Raw genomic sequence first — 20,538 nt, 5'->3', positions numbered from 1 at the left:
GGAGCCAGATCTCCCAGAAGTTGTTGTTGCTGGGCCCCTTCTCAGAGACCTGTCACCTGATTATGCCATGGTTCATGGTTTATGACAACACTTAGCCGAGAGGCTTCTCTGGGGCTTGCTAATTGTAGCCAGCTTCCTTCTGCAATGCTTGGGAACTCTGCCACACTCAGGCACCCTCATTCTTTCTGTGACCCTGGGGATCCAAGACCACACTGTCCCACCTACAGTCTGGGCCACTTCATCACCTGAGCACCTTTCAGGCAGGGACATTCTTTTACAGGAGCAGACTTCTAAAGCTTACGATTTTGTACTTCACTGCTCTATCACTTTCCATTGGCCGGCTTACAAAGGCTCTCCCCACTTCCCGTGGTTTATCTTCTGATATATCCCCTTAGATTCCTGTGTCTGCACCTCTTACTTTGCAAAAAGTGGTCACTTTTCTGTTTGTAGAATTGCAGCAGTTCTTTTCTTAGATCTGAGGTTAAATTCAGGTGTTCAGAATGATTTGGTAGACATCTAGCAGAATTCAAGGGACCATATGAAATATGGATCCCCCACTTTTCCGCCATCTTTCCTCCCTCTTCCCAATTAAGATATTTTTAAAATTTTTAATGATTTTTTGATCCATGGGTTATTTAGAATCATTTTGTTTAGTTTCTAAGTACTTGGGGATATCCCCAATTTTCTGTCATTTTCTAATCTTTTGTAGTCAAAGAATATACTTTGTGTAAATTTAAATTTGTGTAAATTTTAAAGTTCCTTTAAATTCACTGAGACTTATTTTATAGCCTTGGGTGTAGATTATCCTAGAGATTGCACTATTGGGTATTTACCCTAAAGATACAAACATAGTGATCCAAAGGGGCACGTGCACCCGAATGTTTATAGCAGCAATGTCCACAATAGCCAAACTATGGAAAGAACCTAGATGTCCATCAACAGATGAATGGATCAAGAAGATGTGGTATATATACACAATGGAATACTATGCAGCCATCAAAAGAAATGAAATCTTGCCATTTGCGACAACATGGATGGAACTAGAGCGTATCATGCTTAGCGAAATAAGCAGAGAAAGACAACTATCATATGATCTCCCTGATATGAAGAAGTGGTGATGCAACATGGGGGCTTAAGTGGGTACGAGAAGAATCAATGAAACAAGATGGGATTGGGAGGGAGACAAACCATAAGTGACTCTTAATCTCACAAAACAAACTGAGGGTTGCTGGGGGGAGGGGGTTTGGGAGAAGGGGGTGGGATTATGGACATTGGTGAGGGTATGTGTTTTGGTGAGTGCTGTGAAGTGTGTAAACCTGGTGATTCACAGACCTGTACCCCTGGGGATAAAAATATATGTTTATAAAAAAAAAAAAAGTCAGTTAACTTAGTTGATTGTTTTGTCTAGACTTCTGTATGCTTATTGGTTTTCTGTTTTGTTTTATTAATTTTTGATAGATGGTTGTTGAAATTTCCAAATATTTTTGAATTGTCCATTTATATCTTAGTTTTGACAGTTTTTGATTTATGTATTTTGGTGCCTTAATGTTATAGGCATATGATATCTTCCTGAGGTATTGACTCTTTCATCGTTATGAAATGTTCCTCTTTGACTTTTAAAAAATATTTCTTGCCTTAAAGTCAACTTTTTTTCCTCTTTTAAGTATCTCCATTGTCATTATTTATATGATATATCTTTTTCTGTCCTTCTACTTTCATCCTTTTTTGTCTTTTTACTTCAACTGTGTCTCTCATAGACTAAATATAGTTGAGGTTTCCTTTTCCATCTATTCTAATTTCTGCCTTTGATTAAAGTATTTAGTCCATTCTCATTGAATGTAATTATTGATATGATCACATTTATATCTTCTACTTTGATACTTATTTTCTATATATCTGAAGGGTTTATTTGTTTTCTCTTACTACTGCCTTTTTTGTTAATACTTTTTAGTGCATAATTTAAATTTTTCTCTTCATTTCTTCAAAGATTTATTTATTTATTTATTTGATAAAGAGCACAAGCAGGGGAAGGGGCAGAGAGAGAGGGAAAGATGCAGACTCCCCACTGAGCAGGGAGCCTGACATCAGGCTTGATCCCACGAGCCTGAGATCATGCCTTGAGCCAAGATCAAGAGCCAAGATCAAGATGTTTCACCGCCTCACCTACCCACCAGGCATCTCTTTCTCCTGATTTTTAAACTCTTATTTTAATTTTGCTTAGTAGTTCCTCTCTTTATTATAATATTTTTGACTTAAAATGATCTACTTTTGATTAAAACTAACTTAATTTTTGTAAAATAGAGCAACTTTGTTTCATTATAGTTGTGTAGCCTTTCCCTCATGTTATTATCATCACATAAAGTATACCTACATATGTAATAAATTCAACAATGTAGTGTTATATTATCTCTTTATGTAGTGCCACATTTTTCAAAAAAATTAGAATAAGAGAGAAAATGTATTTTTATGTTCCTTTATACTTATTAACATACTTACCATTTCTGGGGTACTTCATTTATTTTGTGGATTCAGGTTACTTTTTGACATAACTCCTTTTTATCTACATGGGTTTCTTTCAATATTTCTTGTAAGAGAGTTTTGCTGTCATTCAATTATCTTGCATTTGCTTATCTGGGAATATTTTGCCTTCATTTTGGTTTTAAAAAATTTTGTTATTGTAGTATACTTGACATTTTCCTTCATTTTAAATGATAGTTTTTTTGGGTTCAGAGTTCCTGGTTTTGTTCTTTTTTGTTTTCACTATTTTGAATCTTTTAACTTCTATTTTTTCTGATACAGAAGTTAGCCATTAATTATTTTGATTTTCCTCTGTATGGGGGAATTGCTTTTTCTTTCCTGCTCTTCGAATTTTCTGTTTGTGTGTAATCAGACTATGATTTGTCTAGGTTGGTTCTATTCATGATTATTCAGTTCTGTACAATCAAGTTTGGGAAGTGTTTGGCTGTTATTTGTTCAGATGTTTAATTGTCATTTCTCTTCAGGCATCTCTGATTTGTCACATTTTCTCAAGCTGCACATAGTTTTGATGACCTTGACAGTTCTGAATAGTGGTCAGGTATATTGTAGCATGTCCCTCACGTAGACTTGTCTGATGTCCTTCTCCTGGTTAGATTGATGTTACAACTTTTTGGAAGGAAGAACACAGAAATAACTATGAATTACCATTCATAACATGTCAAAGGTTCATGCTGTCAATTTGACTTATCACTAATTTTTTTAACCTTGATCTCGGCTAAGGTAGTGTTTGTCAGATTTCTCCACTGTATAGTTACTCTAAAATTTTTTTCTATGCTATCTTCCCTGGAAGCAAGCCACTAAGCCTAACCAATACTGAAAAGATAGGGAATTTTACCTCCTTGGGAGGAGTATTCCTACGTAAATTATTTGCAGTTCTTCTGTAACAGGACATTTGTCTGTTCTCTCCTACTTAGTTATTAAATTCTTTTTTAAATGTCAGTGTGGACTTATAGATATTTATTTTATACACTGTGCTATAAACCAGTATTATTTTGTTGCTCAAAGTGTTCTAGGTTTGGATGTTGGGAGCTCTTTCTTTTAGCCCCTGTTTGCCTTCAACATACTTCATCATTTTATTTTTTGAGCACCTTCTTGCCCTTCTGGCACTGCAGGATCGTCCATACTCATCTTGTGTTTTCTCTGCTCCACCCGTAGAATCAGCTATTTGTTTAAAGATTCTTGATTCCTTTTATTGGAAAGTTGTCTTTGTTGTTTTTTTTTTACTTTTTATTTCTCTGTTGAGTTTCCCTATTTGTTGAATCATTATCATAATATTTTTCTTTAGTTTGGCATACTTCCTTTTAATTCTTTGAACATATTTGTAACAGCTGTTTTGTAGTCTTTGTCTACTAAATATATGATATAGCCTCATTCAGAGACAGTTTCAACTGACTGCTTTTTTCAAAGCCTGGTCATACTTCTTTGTATGTCTCATAATTTGTGATTGTTTCCTTTGCTGTTACTTTTGTCTTTGTGAGTCTATGCCTTTTCTGTTCATTTCTTGTGCTTTTAGTGTTTTGTTTTGTTTTGTTTTCAGAGAAAAATAGGTTTTCAACATACCATATTTAAATGAGAGCTTTGTTTGAACCCATACTTAGTGTGGGTCCAGAAACCTATTTTTATAACTATAACCTATTTTATAACTAAGAATTTGTGTTGCTTCTTAAACATTTATTGAGCAGTATATTTGGGGCTTAGGCACTCATAAAAGTATAACAAATAGCATGGAGGACAAGGGGAGATGGAGAGGAGAAGGAAGTTGAAGGAAATTGGAAAGGGATGTGAACCATGAGAGACTATGGACTCTGAAAAACAATCTGAGGGTTTTGAAGGGGTGGGGGGTGGGAAGTTGGGGGAACCAGGTAGTGGGTATTGGAGAAAGCACGGATTGCATGGAGCACTGGGTGTGGTGCAAAAATAATGAATAATGTTACGCTGAAAAAATAAAAAATAAAGGAAAAAATTTTAAAAATAATAACTCTTTAGAATATATAAGCGTATATATCCCAGTTGTATTTTTTTAATCTCATGAAATTTGTTATTCCAAGTAGTTGAATTTATAATTTTTACTATTTTTCTACAGAGATAGGGAAGAACGATTGGCTGCACTCACAGCTGCTCAACAAGAAGCAATGGAAGAGCTACAGAAAAAAATTCAGCTCAAGGTAAGGATATGATAATTTTAATTTAAAATTCTAGAGCTTTCAGTGGAGCATAAGATTAAATCTTTTATTTATGGAATGGTGAAAATTTTTTAATTAGTTTGTATTTTTAATATTAGATAATGAGACGTGATTTGGTTATGATCAGTTCTAACTCAACTATCTAAAAACTAAATTTATTTTAATAAGATAAAACAATGTGGAGAATAAGGGAATTCTAACATTTCTTGTTTTTTACTAACTAGTTTGTCAGTGACATGAAGGCATTACTATTTGGCTTCTGATATTCATACTTTCAATCATTTACAAATAAACTAGAAGATGATTAGTGTAAATCGTTTCACTTGCTCTTCAGTGCTTGTGAATTGTGCAGTTGTAACTTGGGAAATTATGATAAACTGCTATTTTCTGGAATATGCTTAGCATTAGGAATATAGTTTCTAGCAGTATATTTCACACTCTTTAACAATTATTTACACATTGGCTTCGTGCGGAGATAGAAAATTCCATAAGGTAGAGGACCATATTGTATTATTTATGTAGTCCTGGAACTTTTATCATTCATTTCAATTTAATGCAGCAAAAATTTATTGAGCTTTGTGGGAGTTATGGGGTACAGAGATGAGTAAGTCATGATCCTAAGTTTCAAGAAACTCTTAATCTAGTGTAAAATTCAGATGCTGATAATTTCCATATGGATAGAGGTGTACTTGGCATGCTATGGAAGTACAGATGAAGACACTTAGTCTAACATGAAGGGTTTCAGAAGTCAGGGGAAACATTTTAGAGATAAACTTCCGAGTTGAAAGAGAGAGGAGTTTAATTAATAGGAGAATAGGTAGGTTGGTTGGATGATATTTCCAGTCATATGAAAAAGCATGAGCATGAAGTCAGAAGTCTGGAATTGTAGTTCTTTTTAAGCTTGGTTTTTCTTTTGTTTGTTTTTGGGGGAAGTCACTGCAAGTGTATAACAGCCAGAAATGGTATGGTGTAGAGTTAATGTGGATAGAGGCCTGCATCATGATGGGTTTTGTCTGCTGTGAGGATAAGCTTAGTCTTCCCACATGGGTCAGCATTTCCCAATGTGTTTCCCAAAGTGCTTCTCAAAAGTGTATTATAGTCACATATATGTGTAATATGTTTCTTAGTATAAGCTAGGTTTAATTGAGTCATAAAGCACAGAAACATACTAGAATAGTTCTATTTTAAAAATCTGTTTAGCTTTAATTTAGTGTTTTAATTTTTTTATTTTTTAAGATTTTATTTATGTATTTGAGAGAGAAAGAGTAAGAGAGAGAGCATGAGAGGGGAGAGGGTCAGAGGGAGAAGCAGACTTCCTGCTGAGCAGGGAGCCTGATGCGGGACTTGATCCCAGGACTCCAGGATCATGGCCTGAGCCAAAGCCTTTTGCTTAAGCAGCTGAGCCGCCCAGGCACCCCTAATTTAGCATTTTTGAAATGTATTTGAAAATATATTTTTGTTTTGTTTCCACAAAATGCTTAGTATTCTCCCATGGTATAGTTCTATGAAGCACACTTTAGGAGTCACTTTTGTGCATGCAGGAGATATTGAAGGGCTTTATGTAAATTCTTATTCTTGGTGCTCAAGTTAACGCTGAATTAAGACATTCTTTTGTTCTAGAAAATTCAATGGAAATACTGTTTTTTCAAGTTCTCAGTATAATTTGGATAATTTTTTCTATTTTCACACTTTGACTTCATTCACAGCATGATGAAAGCATTCGAAGGCACATGGAACAGATTGAACAAAGAAAAGAAAAAGCTGCTGAGTTAAGCAGTGGGAGGCATGCAAATACTGATTATGCCCCCAAACTGACCCCTTATGAAAGAAAGAAGCAATGTTCGCTCTGCAATGTCCTGGTAGGTTGTCATTATTAATATTGTGATGATAGAATTTTTTACTAAATTTTATTAAACTATGGAAATATATTCTCCCAGTCTTTTAAAATTCATACTAAGGCATCTGATGAGTACCATGGATTACTGTCATGATTTTTATGCAAGGTAAGTACTAGAAAAATAGTATTGGCATTTAGGAGTGGCAGTGCAAAATGCCAATGCAAGCAGTTGCTGCTGAAATGGATGTATACCTGCTTAATTGTTAGCCCAAGCAGTATTTCTAGGTACTGGAAACAAAAAGGAAAAGAGCATTTTTAGTGCTGAAACTTGAACTTTAATACTTAGAAGAAATTATATCCTGTTAAGATTGGCTACAAAAGCATGTTTTTTTTGACCATGTATCTTCTAGAGGATTCTCAGAAGTGTGTTTTAAAGAAAATATTTGTAAGCCTAGTGTGTAAAGGCTAGAGTGATTTCAACTTGATATAATATACTGGCTTCAATATGTAATATTTACAATTAGATACAATTATATGTTGATTACAGCTGCTTTGATCTTATGCTTTTAGATCTCTTCAGAGGTGTATCTTTTTAGCCACATTAAAGGAAAAAAACACCAGCAAGCTGTGAGAGAGAATAGCAGCATCCAAGGGCGTGAACTTTCAGATGAAGAAGTGGTAAGCTTTACTTTTATTCATTTACACATATTGATTGAATATCTAATATGCGTTCTTTTATTATGAAGAATTGCATGTTCATATGTTAAAGCTATAACATTTAATAATGACTAAAATATAGTATTTAAATGTGTCACTTTAGTGTACATTTTAACAAACATAGGAATAAGAATGTAATACTGTTATTTATATAATTTTAGTGCAAAAAATGCTATTGTATTTTGAAATTTTAATATCAAAGAAACTGGAGGGTTTTATGCTAAGTGAAATAAGCCAATTGGAGAAAGGCAATTATCATATGGTTTTAAGCTCAAATGTGGAATATAAGAAACAGTGCAGAGGATCATAAGGGAAGGGAAGGAAAACTAGATGGGAAGAAGTCAAGAGAGGGAGACAAACCCTGAGAGACTTTTAACTGTGGGAAGCAAACTGAGGGTTGCTTAAGAAGAGGATGGGGTACTTTGGGTGGGGAACATTATTAAGGAGGGCGCGTGATGTGGTAAGCGCTGGGTGTTGCACAAACTGAGGAATTGTTGAACACTACATCTGAAACTAATGATGTACTATGTTTTGGCTAATTGAATTTAAATTTAAAAAATAGTAAAGGAAAGAATTGTTTAGTGATGCTCTACATTTCTTATAAAATAGTTAACAATATAAATGTCAAATGGATAGCATTTGTATAAATACAGTATGTAGAAGTTTTCAGAAATGCATTATTTATCTACCTATAATTGTTTGTAATGGAATTTAGATTTATACAAATATTTTTATAAATATTTTACAATCAGCTGTTATCTAGACGTGGATGACATTGCTAATCTATGATGTTGGTTCTATTTGTAATAGCTCATTTCTAAAGCTACTCAAAGATGAGACATTCGTGTTTGTCGAGCATCTGTTAAGATGCCCAGGAAAGGTTATTGTGGTTCTATGAGGGCAGTACCTGTGTATACATACATGTGTGTGTTTAACTCCTCTCCCGCTCCTTTGTGTACTCTTAATATATGTTAATATATGTACTCTTAACATCTTTTAAGAGTACACAAATTTCAAATATATAGCTTGATTAATTTTTACATATGTTTCAATCATATATAGATACAGATTATTTCTTGTACCACAGAGGGGTCTCTCATGCTCTGTGCCAGACGTGTCCCCAAAAGCTAACTAGTCTCTGACTCTACTGCCATTAGTTACTTTTGTCTGTTCTGGAGCTTTACTTACACCGTATCAGTGAGCATGAACTTTTTGTATCTGGTTACTTTCACCCATCCCTAACTGTGAGATTGATGTTTAATGTTTGTATGAAGCTAAAGTTCATTCTTTGTCTTAGCTTTTTTCAGTGCTTTCTAGGCAAAGACCATAAGGAACACATCTGTAGTTGAATAAAATTGGGTTTTATTAATTTATTAAAAGAATGGAAAATGCACATTGTGGAGCGTTATGGAGCTTCTCAATAAGGTGTTAGAAAGGACTTACAGGATTGGGGCTTGTGCTAGGTAATTTCATCTGGAGGGAAGGATTCAAGGATTTGGGGCTTTGGTCTGGATTGAATACTGTCAGGAAACACAGGGCTTCTTTTTTTGTGGCTGCTTCTTAATAAATCAATAAATCTTAGTGAGGTAGGAGCACTGAAGCCACTCTTTTCTTTCAAGTTTCTGGACATGACTCATGCTTGAAGGGAAATTGCACACAGTTACTTGGGCTTACTTCTCTGTGATTTTCTCCTTTTGAGGATTACCCCCTCAATTTCCAGTCACTTCGGCAGCTCCAAACCAAGTTCTCTCTCTTTAGCTCAGTAAGGCTGCTACTTTCAGCTTACAGTGTTCTCCCATGTCAAAAATAGGCATAAGCCCTTAAGGAAAAATCCAGAGTAGATGTGGAGCTCATTTCATGTGCTTCCTTTCTTTTAGGGATCATGGTCTCTCAAGTCCTGGCTCTGTTAGCTGTTCTTTAATGCCTTCAAATTGATATTTTATATATTTTGTGCAACATTTTGAGTTGGAAGATAGTCCAATATAAGCCAGTTCACTGTAGCTGGTGTTGGAAGTCTCCTAATGTTTAATTCCTATATATCCATTGTTTAACAAAATGCTTGACATATAGTAAGGTATTTAATAAAGGCTCATTGAGCTGAGTTGAACTGAAAGGTTATACATAATGGCTTTAGGTATTATTAATAAAACATATAATTAATCATCTATTAATTAAAAATTAATCAAATAATTTTTTGTCCTTTACTCAAATTGTACAGATATTTTAAGAGTGAATAATAAGGATTTTTTTTTACTTGAATCATTCATGTAATTATCCCCATTCACCATTTAAGTTTGTTGTTTAGAACTAGAGTCGTGTGTGTGTATGCCAGTTAGAAAAAAATCTTAAATTGCTTTCATTAGTTAGAATTTAATTATTCTATTACAAATGAAATTCTTCAATTTACAAAAATTATTTGTAATTAAGTTCTTTTAATTAAAAAATACATTATTTAATTTATAACAAATTGTTTAAACCTTTTCTGGAGTATTGCTATTATATAAATTGAAATCTAAATTTTATGTGTTTTACTTCAATGAGAAAAGTTGAGAAGGAAAGAGTAGTTTATGCAATTTGGAAGAAAAATGTGCAGTATTATCCAACTTTTGTAGCTATTACAGCATAGCCTGCTGTTTAGCTGTTTTGATTTGAGATTTGGTTGATGTGTTCATTTTGTGTACTATTTCAGCTCAAGGGAATTAAATTTTCTTTAAGTTCTCACTTAATTCATGTAGTTATTCTTGGTAATAGTCCTTTCTTCTTGAAAACAAGCATGCAATATAGCATATGAATTATGTGATATAGTAAAGCAATTTTATATTTACTCATGTGGAAGTTTCATTTTTAATCAGTGAAGGTATCTATAGTAAACATACTTGTTCTACTTAAAGTTATTACTTGTCATCTGTGATGTCTTTATGTTATATACACCTTGTCTGTGACCCTTCTTCTTTGACATGTAAGATTTTATTTATACCACCTCTGACCTAATAAAATTTTACCTTTGACCTTATGCACTTGACATATCAGATAACTTACTCTTGATCTTTGACACATTTTGTTTTAAGTCTGTTAAACATAATAGGTAGCTGCCCAGTAAGAAGGTTATATTGTTTTGTGTTTTTATTGTAATTTTACCAGGAAATTTTTCTTGTTTTTTAAAACTTCACAAAAAGAGCTGTTTTATGTTTTATTTTTTTCCTCTTTCTTTGTCTTAGAATCCAAATGATAAAAGTAGCTAATTTTTGAAGTTCCCAACATATGGGTGCTAGTATAAATACTTTCCAAAATTTAATTTTTATACATTGCTAAAGATATAATAAAGTATAAGTTTTAACTAAACCTCTGATTTCTGTGTCATCCTGTTTTCACACTAATATCTGAAGAAGCTAATAGTGATTTTTGTGGACATGAATGAAGTACATTCAGTCATACATAGAGAATGAAATTAAAAGGTTTTTTTTAAAAATCCATATATTTCTCTTTGTAAGACTCCTTGGGTTTAAAAACATGTAAAATATACGAGCTCTCTTTGTTAACCTGTGTACTTATATGAAGTTTATTTTCATTTGATGTATAGATGTATAAAAAGGACTTTCATGAAGGTTGTTAACTATAATTTATTGAATGTTTACAACCAAATGTGATTTTGAGAATCTCAAATTAGTATTTCAATGTGGAAAAATTATGCACATTAGGTTACTGAAAGAAAAAAATGATATTTTAAATTAGCAGAAACATAAATACATTACTGTATTTAATGAAATGTAAGCTGATTTCTTTTGTGAAAGGGTGCTGGTGTTGAGGTAAAAGAAGTCTCCTAGCTGTCCCCCAGAATTGAGGACAATTCAGAAAATAACAGATAATTCCTACTTGATTCATTTCCTCACCTTGCTTACCTTTGTAGAAGCAGAAGTATTTGTTCTTTTTTTATAATCATTTTAGGAAAACATTCTGTCTACTTTTCTACAGAAAATCAAGTCAAATAAACAAATTAGAACTCATTTAGAATAAATCTTTGTCCCCCCCACCCAGTACTTCAGTTGGGTATACTTTAAGTTAGACTGGGAAATGAGCTAAAAATGTCTTATCCTTTCTTATAGGATATAACTTCCATTGCCTAAATTTTCTTTCTAATAGGATGGGAAAAATTTTATGGAGTATCTGTGTGTGTGAGAGAGAGAGAGACAGAGAGAGTGCAAGCACCTGTGAGATTTGTGTGAGAAAGAACCTGCGTATGTATTCAGTGTATAACGCACACATATATAGTTGATAGTTAACTTCTGTATTTCTTCTAACTTTTGGAATTCTTATGGTGGTAAATTCACCCAAATTGTAACTAGAGACATGTGGAGAATATTTGGTTATTTATCCATAGCTGAGTTCATGTTCTTCATTAATTTAAGGAAGATTTTTAACTAGGTAACCAATTTGTTTTAAACCTTAGTTTGACCCAATAATTTAAACAGTTTCTCTGGTTTGTACCTATCTTCTTTTGAATAACAGCCCTCATTCCCTATATCCTTGCTTATCTCCTTGAGATAGTCCCTATATGAATTAAAGGAAGAGTATGGCTTACAGGACCCCACATTACGAGGAAAAGTTGAGATCTTTCTACATAATGTCTTCTGTCTTTTCTGATTTACGGTGTGAGGCCCTTCTCTACCTATTCACTTAGTCTTCTCTAGGCCACCAATCCTGAAGAATGGCTGATGAACCCTTGATCTGTTCTTTCCACTTAGTGTTCAGTCGAGTATCAGACATTTATTTTCTTCTTCCTGAGCAGGTCACTCCTCAGTCCTCTCTGCCTACATGTCTCTGAGTTTTTGCCATAACCATTCTGGCCCTGGCAGGCCTACTGGCTTCTACCACAGGGTTCACACCACATAAGAATTAAGAACATTTTGGAAAAGCTTAAACACAAGATCTCTTACTGATCGCATAACATGGCTATATTAATATAATAATATTTGGTGGCAGGGACAGGTGGAGAGATCATTTTTTTAAAAAAAGATTTTATTTATTTGGCAGAGAGAGAGGCAGGGAGAGAGGGAACACAAGCAGGGGATGTGGGAGAGGAAGAAGCAGGCTTCCTGGTCACCAGGGAGCCGGACCCTGGGCTCAATCCCAGGACCCCGGATGGCAACTTGAGCCAAAGGCAAGTGCCCTATGACTGAGCCACCCAGTTGCCCTGAGATCATTTCTTTTCAGAATCAAAATTACACTTTTGGTATTATTCTCACTTAGCTAATACACTGTCCCCCTTAGGATACATATTTTAAAAGTTTATTTCTCCTTTTATCTCCAAATTTTTTTGACTGGCAAGAAAAATTTTACTTTAACCATTCTTTGTCTTAATTACAACCAAGCAGCTAAGCCTTAAGGTTAGAAAAAGGAATTCTTTATATTGTAGAGTAAAACTATAGTTTGAATCTTCCAGGCCTCATTATTGACATGCTAAAGGATAAGATAGATAAATTTATTAAATCTCAGGCTCTTAGCTTGGTTTATAAACTTTTATGTTACTGCATATATCTGTTTTCCGTTTTAAAATTGATTATTAAAGAGTGTATTTTTCTTATATTTATTTTAGAATAAATTCTGATCACCTCTGTAGCCAAGTTGTATTGGACAAGTGCCATATGCTAAGAAGAACAAAAGAGATAATTACTCATAATTTTGAAATGTTACTCCATTGATACCTGTTTTTCATACTTTTTCTGTTGTAATATGACCCTTGCACTTTTACTGGTAATAATCACAGTATCTTTTCTGTACTGGTTTTCTTTTAATAAACATTCAGTTTTGGAGATATTGATCATTAATCAGTGATTCAGAACAAGAAGCCTAAAAAACTATATTTTTCTTAGAGATTTTTCAGATTCTGTCATTGGTTTGGTAAATTACAATGACATAATGTTCTCTTCCATGAATCTTTTCTTTCAGACAGTTGCTTTATTTTAAAATAAAATTTCTTATAGGTAAAATATCTCTGCAGTTTAGAAACTTAAGCTCGTTAGTGTTTGATAAAACTATTTTGTGACTCTTAGACAGTTCTCATAATACAATTAAACTATAGAAGTGTGAAAAGCCATTTCAGACATATTTCTCTGCATGAGTCCTTGGACCATATTACTATAACACATGCTGCTTTTTTGTTTGCATTACAGTGGCTATCTAATTTTACAGTTTGCCTAAAGTAATTAAGACTATTTTTTCCTCTTTACATCTGTTTATTTGGGAATTAGAATGGATAAGCTGATAATTTAAGTGTTAAAGTTATAACGTATTTTGGCTATCTTTTTGTAGCTGATACCCATTGCCTTTACACAATTAATTAAATATCTAAATACTGTTCTTTTTAAAAGACTATTTATAAATCTTTAAACTCCTTAAACTCTTGTTCAAGATCATGGTAGCTGGGAATGATTACAATAGTGACACTTGTATACCTCTACAGATTACAGACCAGTGCATTCTCATCTGGCTCTTGTGTGTCAGTTGTGAGGAGTTGCAGAATTGTGGCCATGGGCAACATTAAAAGACCAAAGCTGTTGTAATGATGACTTTTGCAGCTGCTCTCTTTCAGTTGGATGATAAAGGATCAGAAAGATTGCAGGGAGGCAAATTTATACAATCAAGCTGCTTCTACTTGAATATTCTCTCAAAGTTTTGTGATATGTACTTTATTATATGGAAATTTATGCATACCCAATCTTGAAATCCATAGTATGACAATTTCATGTTGGAAGAATAAAGAGAATGAAGGATTTATTAATAGAAGTTTATAAGCAGGAACAAGGGTGCCTGAATGGGTTGGTTATTTGAGGGCCTGACTCTTCATTTTGGCTCAGGTTGTATGTAATCTCAGGGTTATGAGATTGAGCTTCATGTAGGGCCCTGTGCTCAGCATGGAGTCTGCTTGTCCCTCTCTCTCCTCCTCTGCCCTCTTCCCCCTAGCTCGCTCATGTTCTCTCTCTCTTTCAAATAAATAAATAAATAAATAAATAATAGTCTTTTAAAAAATGGGATATTATAAGCAGGAACACTCTTTCTCTGACAAGGATAGCTGACAAGTTTAGTATTTTTCCTGCCTAATTTATATAACTCTTATTTTCCTTACCAAATAATTGATTATTAATGCTTTTGTTTTGGGACACCTGGGTGGCTCACTTGGTTAAGTGTCTGCATTCAGCTCAGGTCATGATCCTAGGGTCCTGGGATCAAGCCCCGAATCTCTGCTTCTCCCTTTCCCTCTGCTTGCTGTTACCCTTGCTTGTTCTCTCTCTGTCAAATAAATAAATAAATCTTCAAAAAAATAAATGTTTTGTTTTAATTCTGACTGTATTAGGTTCTTTATCTGAAATTCAATGGCCAGTATATTAGTTCCAAAGTAAATATTTATAGAAGATCGTATCTTTGATGAGAGTTAACTGAGTTTTAGTAATAATTATTTTGTCAATTGACTTCTTTTGGAATTGTTAGAATAGGCACATCTGTTGTGTCAGGAAATCACAAAGCTGTAAAACAAAATTTTCACAATCCCCAAATTTGGTCCTCTCTCATTTCTTTTTGGAGTTTACAAAATATTTCAGCATCGGAAAGAAGTGCAGTAAACCCCACATTCCTGCCACCTAGTAGTTAAATGATAACACTTCTTTTCTGGTCCCTCCCTACATGGAACGATGGAAGGGATACAACATATATCAAGTGTGAGTGGTGGAGCCAGGTTCAGGAAATAGAGGTAAATCCATGGTGAGAATTCCATTGATAATCTTAAAACTGAAAAATGAAGAAGTAGTAATACAATATAGATTCAGGAATATAGAGAAGAAAGATAAGTCTCCTAAAACCATTGCACCTGGATTGGGAAAGGAGTGGGGAAAGCAGTGGGAAAGTACTTTCTTTGAACCATTGACTATGTAAAGTATATTTGCTGGTAACTTTGACAAAAGCAAAAACATTTTTAAAAAAATTAAAGAAATATAACAGTGGTAATTATGTATACGCCCATGTTGCTCAGGAATCTTCTGTGTTCTGTCCATTGTTTTTTGTTCATGGTTAAATTAGAAAACACATCTGCAACCAAAGAAGGCCTTGGGAACTTGAATATTTTGGCCAGTTACCTCCTTAATTCTTTATTCTCTTAAATTTATTGCAGTATCCTTTGATGCCGTTAATCCAAATACTGGATTTTCTGGGTCGACTGGGTGGCTCAGTTGGTTAAGTGGTTGCCTTCAGCTTAGGTCATGATCCCAGGGTCCAGGAATTAAGCCTTGCATCAGGCTCCCCACTTCATGGACAGTCTGCTTCTCCTGCTCCACCACTTGTGCCCTCTCTCTCTCAAATAGATAAATAAAGTCTTTTAAAAAAGAGAAATATATGTATATTATAAAAAGCAAATACTGGATTTTCTCTTTTTTTGCTGTTATCTGTAGAATAATAATAAAACAACTATCTGTGTGCCCACTACTCATGTTAATGAGAATCTCCTGGTAGGAAATTCTGTTTTTGTTTGTTCATAGTACTTGAAAGTGAAAGATATTTTCACTGGGTGTAGATTTCTAACTTAATAATTATTTTCTCTAAAAATTGAGTAGATGTTATTTGCTGTTTTCTTGCTTCTATTCCTAATAGGGTAGATGTGTTCTTCTTTATTATTTTTCAAAATTACCTTGGCTATTCCTCTCCTTTTTTACTTGGTACATAACATTTCCAATTAACCTGTTAAACTAAGAAAATTCTTTTTTTGATTTTGAGATTGCAGTGAAATTATAGCAAGATTAAATTAATAAGTAGACATCTTTTAAATATTTTTTCTTTTCATCCAACAACATGTTTGCCTACTTATATCTTGCATTTGTTTATGTGTTCTTTAGTTAAGCATTCATTTTCTTGATTTAAGTCTTTTTTTTTTTTTAAAGATTTTATTTGTTAATTTGACAGACAGAGATCACAAGTAGACAGAGAGGCAGGCAGAGAGAGAGAGAGAGGGAGAGAGGGAAGCAGGCTCCCTGCTGAGCAGAGCGCCCGATGTGGAACTCTATCCCAGGACCCTGAGATCATGACCTGAGCCGAAGGCAGCGGCTTAATCCACTGAGCCACCCAGGCACCCTTCTTGATTTAAGTCTTAAACATTTCATAGTAAGCTTATTTTGTTTCTAAATTAATAGGTTTTAAAAGCATTTTGAATTTCAGGTGATTTTTTTGTTTTGTTTTTTGTTTTTTAGAGTTCCAAGATTCATTGTTTATGCACCACACCCAGTGCTCCATGCAATACATGGCCTCCTTAATACCCACCACCAGGCTCACCCAATCACCCCTGCCTCCCATCCAAAACCTTCAGTTTGTTTCTCAGAGTCCACAGTCTCTCATGATTCTTCTCCCCCTCCAATTTCCCCCAACTCACTTCTCTTCTCCAACTCCCAATGTCCTCTGTGTTATTCCTTGTGTTCCACATGTAAGTGAAACCATATGATAATTGACTCTCTGCTTGACTTATTTCACTCAGCATAATCTCTGCCAGTCCCATCCATGTTGATACAAAAGTTGGGTAGTCATCCTTTGTGATAGAGGCATAATATTCTGTTGTATATATAGACCATATCTTCTTTATCCATTCGTCTGTTGAAGGGCATCTTGGCTCTTTCCACAGTTTGGTGACTGCACCATTGCTACTATGTACTATGGGTACAGAAGACACTACACTTTTCACTACACCTGTGTCTTTGGCGTAAATACCCAGTGCTGCAGTTGCAGGATCATAGGGAAGCTCTATTTTTAATTTCTTAAGGAATCTCCACACTGTTTCCCAAAGTGGCTGCACCAACTTGCATTCCCACCAACACTGTAAGAGGCTTCCCCTTTCTCCACATCCTCTCCAATACTTGTTTACTGTCTTGTTAATTCTGGCCATTCTAACTAGTGTAAGGTGGTATCTCAATGTGTTTTTGATTTGAATTCCCCTGATGGCTAATGATGATGAACATTTTTTCATGTGTCTGTTAGCCATTTGTATATTTTCTTTGGAAAAGTGTCTGTTCATGTCTTCTGCCCATTATTTGATGTGATTGTCTGTTTTGTGTGTGTTGAGTTTGAGGAGTTCTTTATAGATCCTGGATATCAACCTTTGTCTGTAGTGTCATTTGCGAATGTCTTCTCCCTTTTGGTGGGTTGCCTCTTTGTTTTGTTGACTGTTTCCTTTGCTGTGCAGAAGCTTTTTTTCTTGATGAAGCAAAAGTTCATTTTTGCTTTTGTTTTCTTTGCCTTTGGAGACATGTCTTGAAAGAAGTTGCTGTGGCCGATGTCGAAGAGGTTACTGCCTATGTTCTCCTCTAGGATTTTGATAGATTCCTTCCTCATGTTGAGGTCTTTTATCCATTTCTAGTTTTCTTTGTGTAAAAGAATAGTCATGGGGCGCCTGGGTGGCTCAGTGGGTTGGGCCACTGCCTTCTGCTCGGGTCATGATCTCAGGGTCCTGGGATCGAGTTTCGCGTCGGGCTCTCTGCTCAGCAGGGAGCCTGCTTCCTCCTCTCTCTCTCTGCCTGCCTCTCTGCCTACTTGTGATCTCTCTCTGTCAAATAAATAAATGAAATCTTTAGGGAAAAAAAAAACAAAAGAATAGTCAGGTTACATTCTCCTATATATAGCTGTCTTTTTTCCCACTCCCAAGAAAATATTTTTTCTTGCTTTGTCAAAGATTAGTTGACCATAGATAGAGTTGTGGGTTCATATCTGGCCAGTAACCACTGGCCAGATCAATCTTACGGATTCTTTCAAAAAATCAGCTTTTAGTTTCGTTGATGTGTTTTACTGTATCTCTAGTTTCTATCTCATTGATCTCTGCTCAAATCTTGATTATTTCCCTTCTTGTGGGTGGGTTTGGCTTAATTTATTGTTCTCCAGTTCTTTAAGGTGTAAAGAGAGCCAGTGTATTCTGGATTTTTCAGGTTTTTTTGAGTGAGACTTGGATGGCTATGTATTTCCCCCTTAGGACTGCATTTGCCAATCTCCTATAGGTTTTAGACCAATGTGTCTTCATTCTCATTGGAGTCCATGAATTGGTTAAGTTCTTTGATTTCCTGGTTGATCCAAACATTCTTAAGCAGGGTGGTCTTTAGCTTCCAAGTGTTTGAATTCCTTTCAAACTTTTTCTTGTGATTGAGTTCCAGTTTCAAAGCATTGTGGTCTGAGAATATGCAGGGAATAATCTCAGTCTTTAGGTATTTGTTGAGCCCTGATTTTTGACCCAGTATGTGGTCTCTTCTGGAGAAAGTTCCATGTGCACTCGAGAAGAATGAGTATTCTGTTGTTTTCCGATGGAAATGTTCTGTATATATCTATGAGGTCCATCTGGTCCAGTGTGTCATTTAAAGCTCTTGTTTCTTTATTGATTTTCTACTTGGATGATCTATTACTGAGAGTGGCATGTTAAGATCCCCTGCTATTAATGTATTCATATTAATATGACTCTTTATATTGATTAACAGTTGGCTTATGTAGTTGGCTGCTCCCATGTTGGAGGCATAAATATTTACAATTGTTAGATCTTCTTGGTGGACAGACCCTTCGAGAATGATGTAGTGTCATTCTGTATCTCTGACTATAGTCTTTAGTTTAAAATCTAATTTATCTGGGATGAGAATCACTACCCCAGCTTTCTTTTGAGGCCCGTTGACATGAAAGATGTTTCTCCATCCCTTCGTTTTCAGACTTGATGTATCTTTAGATTCCAAATGGTTCTCTTGTAGACAGCATATGGATGGGTCCTGTTGTTTTATCCAATCTGCAATCCTGTGCTGTTTTATGGTAGTGTTTAGGCCATCCACTTTGAGAGTAATTATTGAAAGATACGTCTTTATTGACATCATTTTGACTGTGAAATCCTTGTTTCATAGATTGTCTATGTAAATTTCTGTTCTATGTCACTCATGGGTTCTTTCTTCTTTTATAGAACCCCCCTTAATATTTCTTATAGTGCCAGCTTGGTGGTCACATACTCTTTTAAACCTTGCCAGGCTTGGAAGCTGTTTATCTCTCCATTTTGAATGTCAACTTTTCTGAATAAAGTATTCTTGGCTCTATGTTCTTCTCATGCCCTGATTACATCTTGCCAGCCCTTTCTGGCTTGCCAGGCTTCTGTGGACAGGTCTGACATTATTCTGATGGACCTTCCTCTGTACATAAGGAAACTCTTCCCCCAGCTGCCCTCAGAAGCTCTTGTCTAAAATTATGATTTGTCTGTTTCACAGTTAAGTGCCTTGAGGTCTTTCTAGGTTCCTTGATCTTGGGGGGTGTTCTTTCTTCCTCTAGGACTGAATGCTTGTTCCATTCCCCAGACTGGGACAATTTTCATCCAGAGTTTGTTCAACTACATCTTCTAGTGTTCTGTCTTTTTCCATGCCCTCAGGGATCCTAATAAGTCTGACGTTGGAACATTTCATGGCATCATTTATTTCTCTGTTTTTATCATTTATTTATTCTGTTTTCATGGCTTCTAAGCTGTTTGTTCCAGACCTCCTCCTGATCCTTTTTCTCTATCATTTTGTCCTCTAGGTTACTAATTCTATCTTCTGCCTCTGTTACCTCTGTTAGAGTATTAGATTAGATTGGATCTCATTGATAGCATTTTAAACTTCTGCCTGGTGGCTCTCATTTCTGCCCTTAGAGATTCTATGTTGTCACTAATGGTTTTCTCTAACCTAGCCATTGCCTGGATAACTGTTTATGTCTATATCCAGTAGTTCTGATGGAGAGGGCACAGTGTCTGAGTTTTTCCTCTTTTGTGTGTTCCTCCTCCTAGTCATTTTGGTGAAAGGTGGTTGAGGGGATTTATAGCTGAATATATCAATCACGATCCAGACTAGGTGCACCCTGGAACGCTTCAGAGCAATGAGAAGTCACCACCAAAAAGAAAGAAAAAAGAGAGGGAGAAAGAGAGAGATAGAAAGGAAAAAGAAAACCCAGGCCCCAAAAGTAAGATTTATAAGGTATGTAAACAAAAACGGACAAAAAGACCGACAAAAGTAAATGACAAGAAAGAAAAAAAAAAAAAAAAAAAGAACCCAGTCAAATGAATTCCAAGAATAAGATTTATATAATACCAGAACAAAAACAAATACACAGAAACACTGATAGAAAGAAAAAGATGGGAGGGTGGTTATAAATCCTCGATGTGGGCAAGGAAGGTTATTTTGGTTCTTCCTGGGTGTATCTTGTCATCTTTGTTAAAGGACTCAACTTTCCAAAGATAAAGGGAGATTA

The 20,538-nt window shown here is 35.0% G+C and overlaps 1 protein-coding gene across 4 annotated transcripts in view; it reads left to right on the top strand.

Annotated features, from left to right (window-relative positions):
* Window positions 1-20,538, top strand: part of SCAPER (S-phase cyclin A associated protein in the ER) — a 521,195-nt gene that overhangs the window by 182,367 nt on the left and 318,290 nt on the right. For all 4 annotated transcript variants that reach the window (XM_059180289.1, XM_059180288.1, XM_059180286.1 and 1 more), the window contains 3 exons: window positions 4,622-4,703; window positions 6,428-6,580; window positions 7,129-7,236. In XM_059180289.1, the coding sequence (XP_059036272.1) occupies window positions 4,622-4,703; window positions 6,428-6,580; window positions 7,129-7,236 (343 nt within the window). The remainder of the gene's footprint in view (window positions 1-4,621; window positions 4,704-6,427; window positions 6,581-7,128; window positions 7,237-20,538) is intronic.

This window comes from Mustela lutreola, chromosome 7 (genome assembly GCF_030435805.1).
Source record: "Mustela lutreola isolate mMusLut2 chromosome 7, mMusLut2.pri, whole genome shotgun sequence".
Lineage (NCBI taxonomy): Eukaryota > Metazoa > Chordata > Mammalia > Carnivora > Mustelidae > Mustela > Mustela lutreola.
The sequence above is the reverse complement of the archived record's forward strand: the minus strand, read 5'-3'. Positions and strand labels throughout refer to the sequence as shown.